The sequence below is a fragment of the Orcinus orca genome, chromosome 2, assembly GCF_937001465.1.
Source record: "Orcinus orca chromosome 2, mOrcOrc1.1, whole genome shotgun sequence".
In the NCBI taxonomy this organism is placed as follows: domain Eukaryota; kingdom Metazoa; phylum Chordata; class Mammalia; order Artiodactyla; family Delphinidae; genus Orcinus; species Orcinus orca.
In genome coordinates, this window is record NC_064560.1 from 151,091,565 (window position 1) to 151,106,262 (window position 14,698).

Genomic DNA, 14,698 nt, shown 5'->3' on the forward strand with positions numbered 1-14,698 from the left:
AAGAATATATATACATATTTATTTACTTGAATTTGTATTTTAAAAAACCTCTTAAAGGTAACACTGGACACCAAAAAATGATTAACCTTTACGGCTGGAAGGGATAAAGATGGAAGTGAGACCTTTCTTTGTAGTGAGACTTTTAACTGTCAATCAATGTATATGTTTTTCATATTCAAAAACAGAAAAGAAAAAAGTAAACAAAACTGAAAGCAGACCAAAACCAATATACCTGTATATTGAATTGGTAACGTAACATCACAGAGAAAAGTGATTTTTTTTTTATTAAAGGTGGGGGATCTGTCCCCTTCTTTTTTTCTTTATTTAATTTATTCATTTTTGGCTGTATTGGGTCTTTGTTGCTGTGCGCTGGTTTTCTCTAGTTGCGGCGAGCGGGGGCTACTCTTTGTTGCGGTGCGCGGGCTTCTCATTGCGGTGGCTTCTCTTGTTGCAGAGCACAGGCTCTAGGCGCGCGGGCTTCAGTAGTTGTGACTCGCGGGCTCTAGAGTGCAGGCTCAGTAGTTGTGGCGCACGGGCTTAGTTGCTCCACGGCATGTGGGATCTTCCCGGACCAGGGCTTGAACCCGTGTCCCCTGCATTGGCAGGCGGATTCTTAACCACTGCACCACCAGGGAAGCCCCAAAAAGTGATTTTTGAACACAGCTCTCTGTATATTTTCAGTGAAATACATTCCAATTACATTTTCAATCCCCTTTTCTCTTTCTTCTCCTGGGATCCCTATTATGTGTAGATTGGCACACTTTATATTATCCCATAGGTGTCTTATATTGCTTTCAATTTTTTTTTTCATTTGGCTTTCTGTCTGCTGTTCTGATTGGGTGATTTCCATTATTCTGTCTTCCAGATCACTTATTCGTTCTTCTGCATTATTCATTCTGCTATTCATTGTCTTTAGTTCAGGTTTCATCTCAGCAAATGAATTTCCTAATTTTTCTTGCCTCCTCCTTATAGTTTCTAGTTCCTTTTTACAGTAATCTGCATTTCTGCTGATAAGCTTTCTTAATTCCTTCAGTATCTTCTTTACTTCCTTTTTGAACTCGGTGTCTATTAGACTGAAGAGGACTGTTTCATTGTTTGTTCCTTTAGGGGAATTCTCTGGATCTTTTAACTGGGAGTGGTTCCTCTGCTTCTTCATTTTACTTATATTTCTCTTACTCTGTGAACTTAGGAGAAACAATTATCTTCTGTAGTCTTGGAAGGCTATTTATATGCAGGAGCATCCTTGTATAGCTTGTATTGGTTTAATATTTTTGGCCCTAGGGCTGCTTTTAGTTTGGATGCTTTCCACCTCTTTCCTAAGTGTGTGCTGGCCATTATCCCCTTGATAGGGGGTGTGCAGGTATGGCAGCCGGCACAGGTTCCTGCGGGGGGGTGGGGGGGGCAGAGGCAGTGATTGTCGCCTGCTCCCAAAATATGTTCCAATGACAAAAAACTGCAATGAAAATTTGAACTTTTATGTAAGAAAGGAGAGGAAATAAATATGGATAAATAAACAGTTGATTCTCATTATTCAAGGTGATTACGTTCTAGACAGTCACCACCAACACTGAATTAGCAAATAATCATTGCTCCTAGGGTAAGGGGTAAGGCTCCTCTGAGCCTCTGGTCACAGCATTTTCATCAACTTATCAACACATAACCTTGCTTTGTGTGTATTTCTGTTTAAAGACGTCTTTAATATATATTGTTGATTCATTAACATTGAACTCAGAGGCAGCAGCACTATAATTCATGCCTGAAGGAAGCTTATCTAACACATGTGTTTTCTTCCTAAGGCAAATGACAGCCTTCTTATGCCTTGGAACACTAGAAAGCACTTCATCACTATGCTTGGAGTCCATTTTAAACAGCAAAATCACCCAAGATTCTCTTGGAGGAAACCAGCTGCCCTCAAGCAGCTCTTGGAAAGGTCCATGCGTTAAGAAATCAAGGCCTCCTGCAACAGCCAGCACCAACTTGCCATCCACATGCCAGCAACTGTGAATAATTTCAGAAGCAGCTCTTCCAGCCCTAGTGAAGTCTTTAGATGACTGCAACTCTCTCCAGTATCTTGACTGCAACCTCAGAGAGACGAGGCTGAATCACCCAGCCAGGCTGTTCCTAAATTCCCAACCTACAAAAACTGTGTGAGGTGATAAATGTTGGTGTTTTTTTTGCGGTACGCGGGCCTCTCACTGTTGTGGCCTCTCCCGTTGCGGAGCACAGTCTCCGGACGCGCAGGCTCAGTGGCCATGGCTCACGGGCCCAGCCGCTCCGCGGCATGTGGGATCCTCCCGGACCGGGGCACGAACCCGCGTCCCCTACATCGGCAGGCGGACTCTCAACCACTGCGCCACCAAGGAAGCCCAGCCCCATGTTTTTTATTTATTCCCAATGAAATTTGGGAATCTTGAATATGGATTGGATATTAAATTATATTAAGTAATAACTGTTAATTACTTAAGTGTGATAATGATATTGTGGTTATATATATGAATGCCCCTATTTTTAGGAAATGAATGCTGAAGTGTAACTTTCAAATAATTCAGCAAAACGAAAAATGTAGACACACACATATAAACAAATATAAAGCTATTATGGAAATAGTAACAATTATTAAACTTAAGTGGAGAGTACACAAGTATTCCTTGAACTATTTTTTTCAACTTTTCTTTGTTTGATATTTTTCACGTTAAGAAATTGAAGATAAAAGAATCTATCCCAATTTCCCAGCTTCCTCTCACAATCTGACAATGATTCCTTTTTCTCCCATAAATTTTCAATTTCTTTTCCCTATGACTCCTTCACCTGGCCGTAAAGTCCTAATACTTCAATGAAAACTAAATGCTGATGACTCCAAAATCCATATTTTCTCAAGCTTCAAATTCAACTCAATATGTGCCCAAATGAACTTACCATCATCCCTCCAAAATCTGCTCCTCCTCCCAAGTTCACTACCCTGGTGAAGGACTCTACCCCTTCCACCCAGTGACTATGCTAGTAAACTAGGCAGCATCCTTGACACCTCCCTCTCCTTCATTCTCCATAAACCAATCAGCCAAGTCCCTTTGGTTCTACCTTTTAAGTATCTCTCAGACCCGAGCATTTCTTTTTTTTCTTTCTTTCTTTTTTTTATTTAGCACAGGCTCCGGACGCGCAGGCTCAGTGGCCATGGCTCACGGGCCCAGCCGCTCCACAGCATGTGGGATCTTCCCGGACCGGGGCACGAACCCGTGTCCCCTGCATCGGCAGGCGGACTCTCAACCACTGCGCCACCAGGGAAGCCCATGACCTGACCATTTCTATCGCTATGGCTAGGGGCCTTACTAGGTTATCAGCCTCTCTAGTAGCAGGGACTGACCTGCCAACGGGTCTCTTTGTCTCCAACCTTGCCATCGGAATAAGCTTTCTAAAACATAATTCTTATTATGTCACCTCCCTACTTAAAACGTTTCCAAATCTCATATTAGGATAAAGTGAACAAGCCATCTCTTTCTTCCTCTCTTGTTCCATCCGCCAGGAACACTCCCCTTCCTCTTCCCCTACATTTGCCTAAACAACTTCCATTCATCCTTCACTTCTTAGCTTAGACTTTACTTTCTCTTGGGAACCTTCCCTGACTCTCCCAGATCTGAGTTAGGGGCCCTCTTATGAAGCCCCAAGGTGCCCTGGACTTTTGCTGTCATTACACTTACTGCAGAGCATGGTAGTTGTCTGTTTGCTGGTCTATAGCCCCAAACATACTTTAAGGTCCAGGAGGACAAGTAGGTCGTTTCAAAAATACAGTGCCAGTGTTACTAGTAACAAGCAAATGATACAGTGATAACTTTAAATATATGTATTTTTTTATTGAGGCATAATTTACATTGCACATACATAAAGAATACATATGAGTTTCAATAAATGTATAAACCTATGTAATTACCACCCTAATCATGATACAGAAAATTTCCATCACCCAGAATATTTCCTTGTACTCAATTACATAAATCCCCTCTCCCTACCCCAAACAACTACTCTTCTGCTTTCTATTACCATAAATTAATTTTGTATATCTTGAATTTCATATAAATGAAATTATATAGCAGGTATTCTTTTGTGTCTAGTTTCTTTTTCTTTAATATTTATTTGGTTGTGCTGGGTCTTAGTTTTGGTGGGTGGGCTCCTTAGTTGTGGCAGGGGGACTCCTTAGTTGTAGCATGTGAACTCTTAGTTGTGGCATGCATATGGGATCTAGTTCCCTGACCAGGGATCAAACCCTGGCCCCCTGCATTGGGAGTGTGGAGTCTTAACCACTGTGCCACCAGGGAAGTCCCTCATCTGGTTTCTTTTTTTTTCAACATTATGAAGAACGATTGTCAAATAAAAATTGTAAGTATTTAAGGTGCACATGTGATGTTTTGATATATGTTTACATTGTGAAATGATTACCACAATCAAGCTAATTAGCATATTCATCACCTCACATAGTTACCATTTTGTGTGTGTGTGGTGAAAACACTTCAGATCTATTCTCTTAGAAAATTTCAAGTATACAATACATTATTATTAGCTATAGTCACTTGTAATACATTGCGTCTCTAGTATTTATTCATTCTATTACTGAAAGTTTGTACCCTTGACCAACATCTCCACATTTCTCCCAACCCTCAGCCACTGATAACCACCATTCTACTCTCTGTTTCTATGAATTGGACATTTTTAGATCCCACATTTAAGTCAGATCATGCAGGGACTTCCCTGGTGGTCCAGCAGTTAAGCCTCCACACTTCCACTACAGAGGGTGTGGGTTCAATCCCTGGTCGGGGAACTAAGATCCTACATGCCATGCAGCATGTCCAATAAATAAATAAATAAAATAAGTGAGATCATGCAACATGTGCCTTTCTCTATCTGGCTTATTTCAATTAGCATAATGTCCTTCAGGTTCATTCATGTTGACACAAGTGTCAGGAATTCCTTCTTTTTGAAGGCTGAATAATATTCCATTGTATATGTATACCACATTTTCTTTATCCATCCATCCACTGACAGTTTGTTTCCATGTATTGTGAATAATGCTGCAATGAATATGGGAGTACAGATATCTTTTGGAGAGAGTGATTTTTTTCCTTTGGATATATACCCAGAAGTGGGATTGCTAGATTATATGGTAGTTCGATTTTTAATTTTTTAAAGAACATCTATATTGTTTTCCATAGTGGCTGCACCAGTTTACATTCCCACCAACAGTGTACAGGGTTCCCTTTTCTCCACATCCTTGCCAGCACTTACTATATTTGACTTTTTGACAACAGCCATCCTACTAGGTGTGACACAATATCTCATTGTGGTTTTGATTTGCATTTCCCTGATGATTAGTGATGTACATGTTGGTATTATACATCATATACCTGTTGGCCATTTGTATGTCTTTTTAGGGAAAATGTCTGTTCAGGTCCTTTGCTCATTTTTTAATCTTTTCTTTTCTCTACTGAGTTTTATGAATTCCTTATATATTTAAGATATTAACCTTCACTGGCTATATTATTGGGAAATATTTTCTACCATTCTGTAGGTTGCCTTTTCATTTTGTTGATTGTTTCCTTTGCTGTGCAGAAGCTTTTTAGTTTGAGGTAGTCCCGTGTGCTTATTTTTGCTTCTGTGGCCTATGCTTTTGGTGTCATCTCCAAAAAAAATCACTGCCAAGACCAATGTCAAGGAGCTTTCCCCCTGTTTTCTTCTAGGAGTTTTAGGGCTTCAGGTCTTATGTTTAAGTCTTTAATGCATTTTGAGCTTATTTTTGCATATGTTAAAAGGAATGCTACTCCTGGGGGACCGTCTTGGAGGGGAGAATGTAGAGAGGCGTCAGCAGAATGTCCTGAGGCTAGGGCCTAAGGAGAGAAGGCCAGCGGAAAGGTGATCAAGACTCTCCTCTTGACCAAACTCTAGTCAAGCTCCTCTGAGCCCTATTCTCAACTAAGCCTCAACCTTAACTTGGAAAATCTGCAGACTCTTGGCACAAATGATTTCGTCCAGACCCCGCGCCCCTGCCATACTAAGAGACTTAAACAAGCACCAGCACAGTTTCTAACAGCTCAAGGCCACACCCCTAGAATGACTCCAGTGCCCCTTAGAGTGCCTGCCTGCCTGAAAAAGCTCAAGGCTGCCAAGAGAATTTACTGTTTGTTCCGGCCCCAAACCTGGTGATAGGCAGATAGGCCCCTGAACCCTCCCTCCCACGCCCCCTTATAGCAGTTACTTTATTTTGTTTTTGTTTTTGCGGTAAGCGGGCTTCTCACTGCTGTGGCCTCTCCCGTTGCGGAGCAAAGGCTCCCGACGCGCAGGCTCAGCGGCCATGGCTCACGGGCCCAGCCGCTCCGCGGCATGTGGGATCTTCCCGGACCGGGGCACGAACCCGTGTCCCCTGCATCGGCAGGCGGACTCTCAACCACCGCGCCACCAGGGAAGCCCGGCAGTTACTTTAGAAAGCTTGCAATTATACATCCTTTCTCTGCCTTTGAGGTGTAAATTTACCAAACAAAACTGTTTCTCCAAGCATCTGAGAGCTCTTTGAAATGCAAACATATAGGGAGATAATTCTTACTCTTGCTCCCCAGCCCTGTGGGAAGATAAAGGCCTAATTTTAGTGGGTGCCTTGCCTTAACTTGCATCACTGCCTCTAGTCATAAAGATAGAAGAAGTTTGTTTCTTCTCTGGATATGCTCCAATTAACAAGCCCAGATGGCCTAGCCACAGGGATCAACCCTCTTCAGCGCCCCTCAGTGCCTTCCCTCGGTACACTGAAAGCTTTAAAAAGTCTCCTGCCTTCAATTTCCACAAAGTTCAGTTCAGTTCACAGTGCATCCTCTTCCCCATGACAATAGTTTGTTACTGAACAAAATCTATCCTTGCTTTTTTAACTAGTGTCCGACCTGGTTTGTCTCTGACAAGGCCAAAATGGTGGCATGGCTGATGAGGTTTTAAGAATGAGGGTAATCATGTTCTGTTTGAAACTATTTTCTTTCTGTGATATAAACCCCTTCTCTGTCATCTTTTTACTTTTACCTTTTACTTCAGTGAAATTTAGTAGAAATACAAATGACCTTTAAGAGTGGGTTTTGGGGCTTCCCTGGTGGCGCAGTGGTTGAGAGTCTGCCTGCCAATACAGGGGACACGGGTTCGTGCCCCAGTCCAGGAGGATCCCACATGCCGCGGAGCAGCTAGGCCCGTGAGCCATGGCCGCTGAGCCTGTGCGTCCGGAGCCTGTGCTCCGCAACGGGAGAGGCCACAACAGTGAGAGGCCCGCATACCACACACAAAAAGAGTGGGTTTTGAAAGAAAATACAATGTGCTTCTATGTTTTTCATGTCTGGGGTGATGTGAAATAACATGCTCCATGGGGAGAAGATCCATAAACCTGTAAATGGAATTATTCCAGTAGCAGTAGGAGTTTAAAGCCAGAGGTGACTATGAGATTATAGCCCTAAGAATTCACAGAAGTCTTGGAGAGGGCTTTGGCATTCCACTGCAGGTGGAAAGGGAGTTTCTGGGACAAAGGACCACCAGGTTCCATACATTAATAACAACAATGAGAGCTGGTCTCAGCACCCCCAGAGCTAACGTGTCATTGCTAGGGACACAGGGTGCCATCTGGAGACGGACCCCACCTCACCCCTGTGCTCAGGAGGGGTTATTACTACTGCTACTACCATTTATGAGCACCCACGTTACACCAGAGCTGTCCTATGGGCCATCTGCCTTTATGCCTTCAGTCCTGATCGCCTCCACGCCCCCACCGCCAATCCAAAGCAAAAGTTCTAATAATCAAGTTACATTATTTACTCCCCTGCTTAAGACCCTTTGGCCTTAAAGTTCAGACTCTTTAACCTGACAAGGCTGCAAGATGGACTATTCCAGCTTTATCCCTGGCTGCTCCCTGCAAGCATTCTACACTCATAGGGAACTATTTATACAACTTGTATGAAAAACTTGTGTCTCCCTTTGTGCGCCCCCGCCGCCCAATAGATCGTGTATTTCCTTTCCGCTTCTCTGCTGTATTTTGTTCACGTTTCTACTATGCCACTTTTCATCCCACACTGCATGCATTTCTTTACATCTCTTGCCCTCTAACTGGACTTTGAAGTCCCTGTGGTAGAACTACGTCTTATTCATCTTAAAATTCATTTTGTTTATTCATTCAGTCAACAGATATTTATTATCTACATATTTAGTATTTCTTTGGTATCTACTACTACAAGGCTCTGAGGAATCAATCATACTTGATTCCTTCAGCGTTTGTGTTTAACAGGGCCTCAATACCAACTATCTACAGCAAGCAGGCACTTAATAAATATATACCGAATAAATGAATAAATGAACTTGTTCTGAGTGGTGGGCAGCCACGTTCTCTTCAAAGGGTAACTCTGGACAAGTGCATTTTTAGATGCTGCTGTAATTATTTTCTTCCCTCCTGGCCCTAGTTTTACTTCAGTACATCATTTTATAGCAAGGGTTAACCAGCTTTTTCTGGAAGGGGCCAGACAGTAAATATTTTTGGCAGTGGGAGATTTCTGGTCTTTGTTGCAGCTACTCAGCTCTGTCTACTCAACTCTGTGGCTTACATCAGCGGCCATAGACAATACTTAAACGAATGAGGGTGGTTGTGTGGCAATAAAACTTTATGTACAGATGCTGAAATTTGGATTTCTATCATGTTCAGGAGTAATATCATTCTTCTTTGAATTTTTTTCAACCATTCAAAATGTTGAACTGTTCTTAGCTTGTGGGTGCTACAAAAGCAGGCAGCAGAAAGATTTGGCCTGCAGGGCCGTAGTTTGCTGGCATACGTTTTAGAAAATTCTTAATTGTATATATATATATATATATATATATATATATATATATATGTTTTAGTTTCCTATGTCAGGGCTGAAAGTAGGCTCATCACACGAGATGAATTGTGCAGAAACACAGCAGTAGAGGGCTGCTGCTCTCTCAGGCAATAACAGCGCCGTCTCGTCCTGCTGTGGTGACTTTTATTTAAGCATTATCTAAGTTTACATCTTAAGACTTGTTTTCTTAACATTCCAGAAACACCAAAGCAGCCAGATATGCTTTTACTGATTATACAATAAATAATGGGCTTTCTTAAGAACATGCCGTGCTTCGTCCTTGAACCGCAAAAGCAGCACAAGGACATTTCCTTGTGTTCCCATTATTCTGATTATACTGAGGACATTTCATGGATCAGTGCCCAAAGCACTCAGGACTGCTTGCAGTTCTGGCTTTTTCGCACGCACCCAGCTTGCCGGGGGGACTCATGGGTCACGTCTCCTTCCACGTCCTCAGTTATTTCTCTACATTTCCCCCTTTTTGTTTTGCAGCTTGTGCAGCATCAAGGAGAACACGGCAGCTTGTTGCGATATTACATGGCGGGTGGCTTGCAATCGTCGTCGGACTACAATTAAACATATGATTATTATTATAATAATCATTAACAATCCTGCGGTAGAACCAAATAAAGCATGTAATTTAGACATAGGATTTAAATTAAGTCCTTGAATAATTCCAGTTGATACTTTTTGCGAATTAAGTCGTTGTAATCTCTTCTGAAGTTTGTTGAATTTCCCCTTGTAAGTTCACAATTTCTTCTGTCAAATTTTTGTGATGTAATAGATTTTTTTTATTTTTCCCCAGGGGAATGCAGACTGATTATACGGAACCGAAGTGACACAAAAGGCACTTTGATTCCAGTCACAACGTAGCTTCATTTGTCTTTGTAAATTCACAAGTTGGTCTCCCAGCATAACCACAGCTTGTTGTAAGTCTGCTATTTCCGACTGTATTTCCGAATCAATTTGTCGTTGAGAGGACCAAAGCATTTCAGAATTTTTATGCCAATCAGTTATATAATCAACGGTCTGAATAGATTGTTCTAAAGCAACTCCAGCTACTGCAGCAGTAGCTGTTATGGCTATAATACCTATGACAGCTGCAATCAACATTCCTACGAATCTTTTACTTCTTTTTAATGCATCAGCTAAATATTGCAAAACAGCCATAGGGAGAGATTCTTGCCATTCCCTTCCAAGATTAACAGGAAGCCAAAGACCTGTCCGAGCTCGTAAAATATACAGACTTTCAGTAGATATGTTAAAAGATATACTAGAGTTAATGCAGGTATACAGAGCGCAATTTTTACATATTATAATACCTAGAGTCTTATTCCATTCAGCTGGTCCTTTTAACAATATATAAGGTAATTTCACACAACCACGAGTATACCGAGTAACATTTTTATGAAAAGTCAAACTATAACGTCCAGATTTGTTAGCCATACGTCCTACCCAAGCATTAATCTTTTCCAAAGCTGCCATAAGCTTCCACAAATCCTTTTGGATAGGAAATCCATTTAAATGAGGACCAGGAGGAGAAAACCCTCCAGCATGCCATACTATGGTATCATTAATAGTATTGCTATTAATAGTGTTATTCTCTCTATGCCAGTGTAAATTCTTCAGACCCCTTTTTCCTCGGGCAGAGCCAAAAGGGTTCCAATCAATGACGCTTCCACCTTTTCTAAAGGCCAATATGAAGGCCATTCAGACTGTTTTATTATCAGCTCCCGTATCAAAAAGGCCCGTAAATTTCACATTATTATTAAAGGTAATCGTTAATTGGGGACGTTGATCGTTGATAAAGGATTGCCAAAAAACATTTTTTCCCGTGCTGCCGAACCCCCCAGCACGCTTTACCGGGGCGGCTGCTTGTTTTATATATGGTAACAGTAACAATTGAGCAATTCTTTGTCCCTTATTAAATTCTATAGGTTTTGTAACAGAAATCATAATAGAAATTTCTCCATTATAATCCTCATCAATAACTCCAGTATGAACTGTTATACCCTGCAGACTCAAACTACTTCGTCCTAATAATAGTCCCACGGTTCCTGCAGGTATAGGCCCATAAACTCCTGTAGCTAATTTATGAACTCCTCCTGCTGGCATAAGGATACACTCTCGAGGAGCAATTAAGTCAACGGCAGCACTGCCGCTGGTAGCATGCATGAGATCAGTAACTAAGAGCCGATGTTGAGATTGTCCTGTAGTGTCTGATGAAAGCTGCCATTGCTTACTGGATACTGTTGAGAATTTACTGTCGCTTTTCCCGTATTGTTGTTGCGGCCCCGGGTTGGGCCTAACTTCCCGTTTCCCGAGACATTATCTCGTGGAGGCAAAAGAGTTCCGAACTTATCCTTTTTGGAACGGCATTCATTAGTCCAGTGTCGTCCTTGACCACACCGGCGACACATACCAGCTGGCTGCTCATTCTTAACCTGTTTTGATATTTGGCCTTGCCCTTTTCGACAATCTCGCCTCATATGTCCGTACTTTCCACAATTGTAACATTTAGTACGATTATCTTTCAACCCTCCAGTTATGGCAGCTGCAAGTAAATTGGCATGATAAGTAGGAGATCCAATATCATGGCAAGCTTTTATATACTCTTCAAGTGGAGCTTTCACAGCTCGTAAAGGCCGCAATGCCTTCTGGCATTCAGGATTTGCTTTCTCAAAGGCCAAGGATCGTAATAATAAATCTTGCACATCTATTTGTGCTACATCTCTTTGAATGGCTGCACGCAATCTAGACAAGAAATCAGTGTAAGGCTCACCAGGCCCTTGCATTAACTTAGTAAAAGATTGTGCTGTTTTTCCAGGGGGTTCCACTCGTAGCCATGCTTGCAAACAACACATACGTATTTGAATGATTCGTAAATCGTCAAATTGAGCTTGAGCTTGTAGATTACTAAATGCGCGTGCTCCTATTAATTCATCTAAAAGTGGCCCTGGAGGATTATGGGCCGCATTAGTCCTTGCCATGTTTTCAGCTTCTTTTTTCCACCAAGTCTTAAACTGCATATATTGTCCAGGTTCAAGAACAGTCTTGGCAAGCGCCTCCCAATCCTGAGGAATTAATATGTTTTCGGAAGCATACCCAGACAAAAGACCTTGAACATAATTAGAATGCATCCCATATGCATTAATGGCTTCTTTTAGCATTTTTAAAATTTTTAAATCATGAGGGTTATACTCAACGTTCATATATCCATTCGGAAATTGATTGTTAGCCGGCATAGCTTGTCTAACAATAGGGAAAGCAAAAAATGGTTCAGAATATTGCTTTTCTTCCTTATTCATCTCTTCTTCCAATAAAAGTTTATTAAATTCAGGTTTTAGAGGAAATCGAAACTGACAAGAGGCTCCAACAGGATAAGCTGCTAATTCTAAAGGAGGAGCCGAAGGAATAGTAGGACATGTCTCCTGATATGAAGGGGTGGTAGCATTGTTTTTATTTTCTTCCAATTTAGTCATCAAATCTTTCAAATTTGAAAGTATATCAGAAATCTCATTCTGTTGAGAAAGTGGCATCTCATTTTGTTTGCTAGCTTGCTCCCGATCTTTATCATCGTCAGAAAAAGCCCCTTCATCACTGGAACCCGAAAAATCCTCTCCTGTCTCAGACATAAGAGGAGGCGGAGGAAGGTCCTCTATAGGAGACTCACGGAACAGAGTACGAAAAGCAGCAGAGTGATCGGGAGCAGAATTCGAACGCTGAGGGCGCGCCCCATTTTCACTTTCAGTCTCAGATTGTAATGATTCCAGGGCAAGGGAAATTAGATTACAGAGAGACCAGACACGAACAGATATAGGGTCTCTATACTGATGAGCTCTTCTTAATGCTCGCATAACCTGTTTCCAAACTTTTAAATTCAACTGGTTATGACCAGTAGGTTGAAACCAGTAACAATGTTTACGAATCCCCGCAAACAATTCATCAAAAGATTCTTGTTTCACCTTCACTCCAGAACTCCGTAATAACTGTTTTAGGAGTCTAATGTATTGACATTCCACTGAGGGAGAATTCCCCATGACTCTACTCTTCCCGGAGGTTTCGCTTTTCCCTTTTAGCGTACAAAAATCCCCTTCGATCCCGCGTGACTTCGATGCTTACCTTCAGGTCCCTGTTCGGGCGCCAAATGTTGTAGTTTCTTATGTCAGGGCTGAAAGTAAGCTCATCACACGAGATGAATTGTGCAGAAACACAACAGTAGAGGGCTGCTGCTCTCTCAGGCAATGACAGCGCCGTCTCGTTCTGCTGTGGTGACTTTTATTTAAGCATTATCTAAGTTTACATCTTAAGACTTGTTTTCTTAACATTCCAGAAATACCAAAGCAGCCAGATATGCTTTTACTGATTATACAATAAACAATGGGCTTTCTTAAGAACGTGCCGTGCTTCGTCCTTGAACCGCAAAAGCAGCACAAGGACATTTCCTTATGTTCCCATTATTCTGAATATACTGAAGACATTTCATGGATCAGTGCCCAAAGCACTCAGGACTGCTTGCAGTTCTGGCTTTTTCGCACGCACCCAGCTTGCCGGGGGGACTCATGGGTCACGTCTCCTTCCATGTCCTCAGTTATTTCTCTACATGTATATACATGTATATATACATATATATATAAAGTCCTCTCTCTCTCTCTCTCTCTCTCTCTCTCTGGCTAATTATCTCTGCTAGAGGTTGAATGGAAAACGCAAACCCTCACAAAGCATTAATGTATTAACATATTGATTTAAGTCACAGCAGCATCAAGCCCATGGACCAGAAGTCCACTGAACCACTGGATAAGGTACACAGGTTGTTCCGCCCACACAACACAATCGCAAGTGACACGAAATCAGCGGGTGGCAGGGTTGCGGAGAAGCCAAGGCACCTCCCTGCCCACTCAGACCTCAAGCATCCCTAACTGGCGACGCCGCCCCAGGCTCGGCTTCCCGGGCGGGCTTCGGCACAGCGCAGCCGCACTGGTGCCGCCTTCCCACCAATCTCGACCCTCGACGCGTTCCGTTCGTGCGTGGAGGAGCCGGGCGGGAGGAAAGGCCGCTCCGTGGGCAGGGGGCTGCCTCGCGCAGAGCGGCTGGACCCAGCGACGGCGCGGATGGCGGACTCCCAGCTGTTCTGCGTGGCCGAGGAGCGCAGCGGCCACTGCGCAGTGGTGGACGGAAACTTCCTCTACGTGTGGGGGGGCTACGTGGTAAGGGGAAGAGGCGGGACGGGGCGGACTTGCGCCGGGAGCCCGCCCGGCTTCTCGGCCAGAGTGGCCGCCGAGCACCCGCCCACACCCGGCCCCTACACGGGGGCCGGTCCGCGGACCAGGCCGGCGCGCCCGGTGCCCCCCGCGCCCCGCCCGGCCCTCCGCCATCGGCCGCTCTCCCGCCGCGCCAGGGCTTGACGCCGCGCCGCCGTTGCTTCTACTAGGAAACTAGCCTTCAAACCCCAGTCCGGGGCTCTTCCCACTCTCCAGTTCCCCCGGTCCTCGCAGCTGGCCGATAACCCGGCTTACCCAGCACTCAGTCGGTTACTGCGCGATTGATGATCATTTTTAACTGCTTGCGCAGACTCAAAAAAGCCCACCAAGGATGCCGTGCTATATTATTTTGTAAATATTTACTTATGCCCGCGGCGCGATCCGAAATATCGAAATCACTGAAGCATTTAAGTGTTTCTAAGTAATTTTTAGTGGCATTCCTTTACCAAGGGGTAATTACGAAATTTTTTCGAGTCTCAAAACAGACTTGTATTAGCAACAATATACTTAAGAGTATTATGCTTTAAAATTCTCACTACAGTGGAGGTTTGTATATGTGTATTT

The 14,698-nt window shown here is 43.1% G+C and overlaps 1 protein-coding gene and 1 non-coding gene across 4 annotated transcripts in view; one reads left to right on the forward strand and one right to left on the reverse strand.

Moving 5' to 3' along the window:
- Positions 1-8,937: 8,937 nt before the first annotated feature.
- LOC117201396 (uncharacterized) lies at positions 8,938-13,696 on the reverse strand. Its single transcript, XR_004483413.2, has 2 exons — positions 12,996-13,696; positions 8,938-9,439 (listed from the first exon to the last, which is right to left on the reverse strand). It is a non-coding gene; the product is annotated as an uncharacterized LOC117201396 (transcript).
- A 74-nt stretch (positions 13,697-13,770) lies between these two features.
- Positions 13,771-14,698, forward strand: part of KLHDC1 (kelch domain containing 1) — a 47,023-nt gene continuing 46,095 nt past the window's right edge. For all 3 annotated transcript variants that reach the window (XM_049706895.1, XM_049706894.1, XM_004270028.3), the window contains exon 1: positions 13,771-14,080. Coding sequence is in view for 2 of the 3 variants with exons in the window: in XM_049706894.1 (XP_049562851.1) it covers positions 13,985-14,080 (96 nt within the window). In the remaining variant the exon portion in view is untranslated. The remainder of the gene's footprint in view (positions 14,081-14,698) is intronic.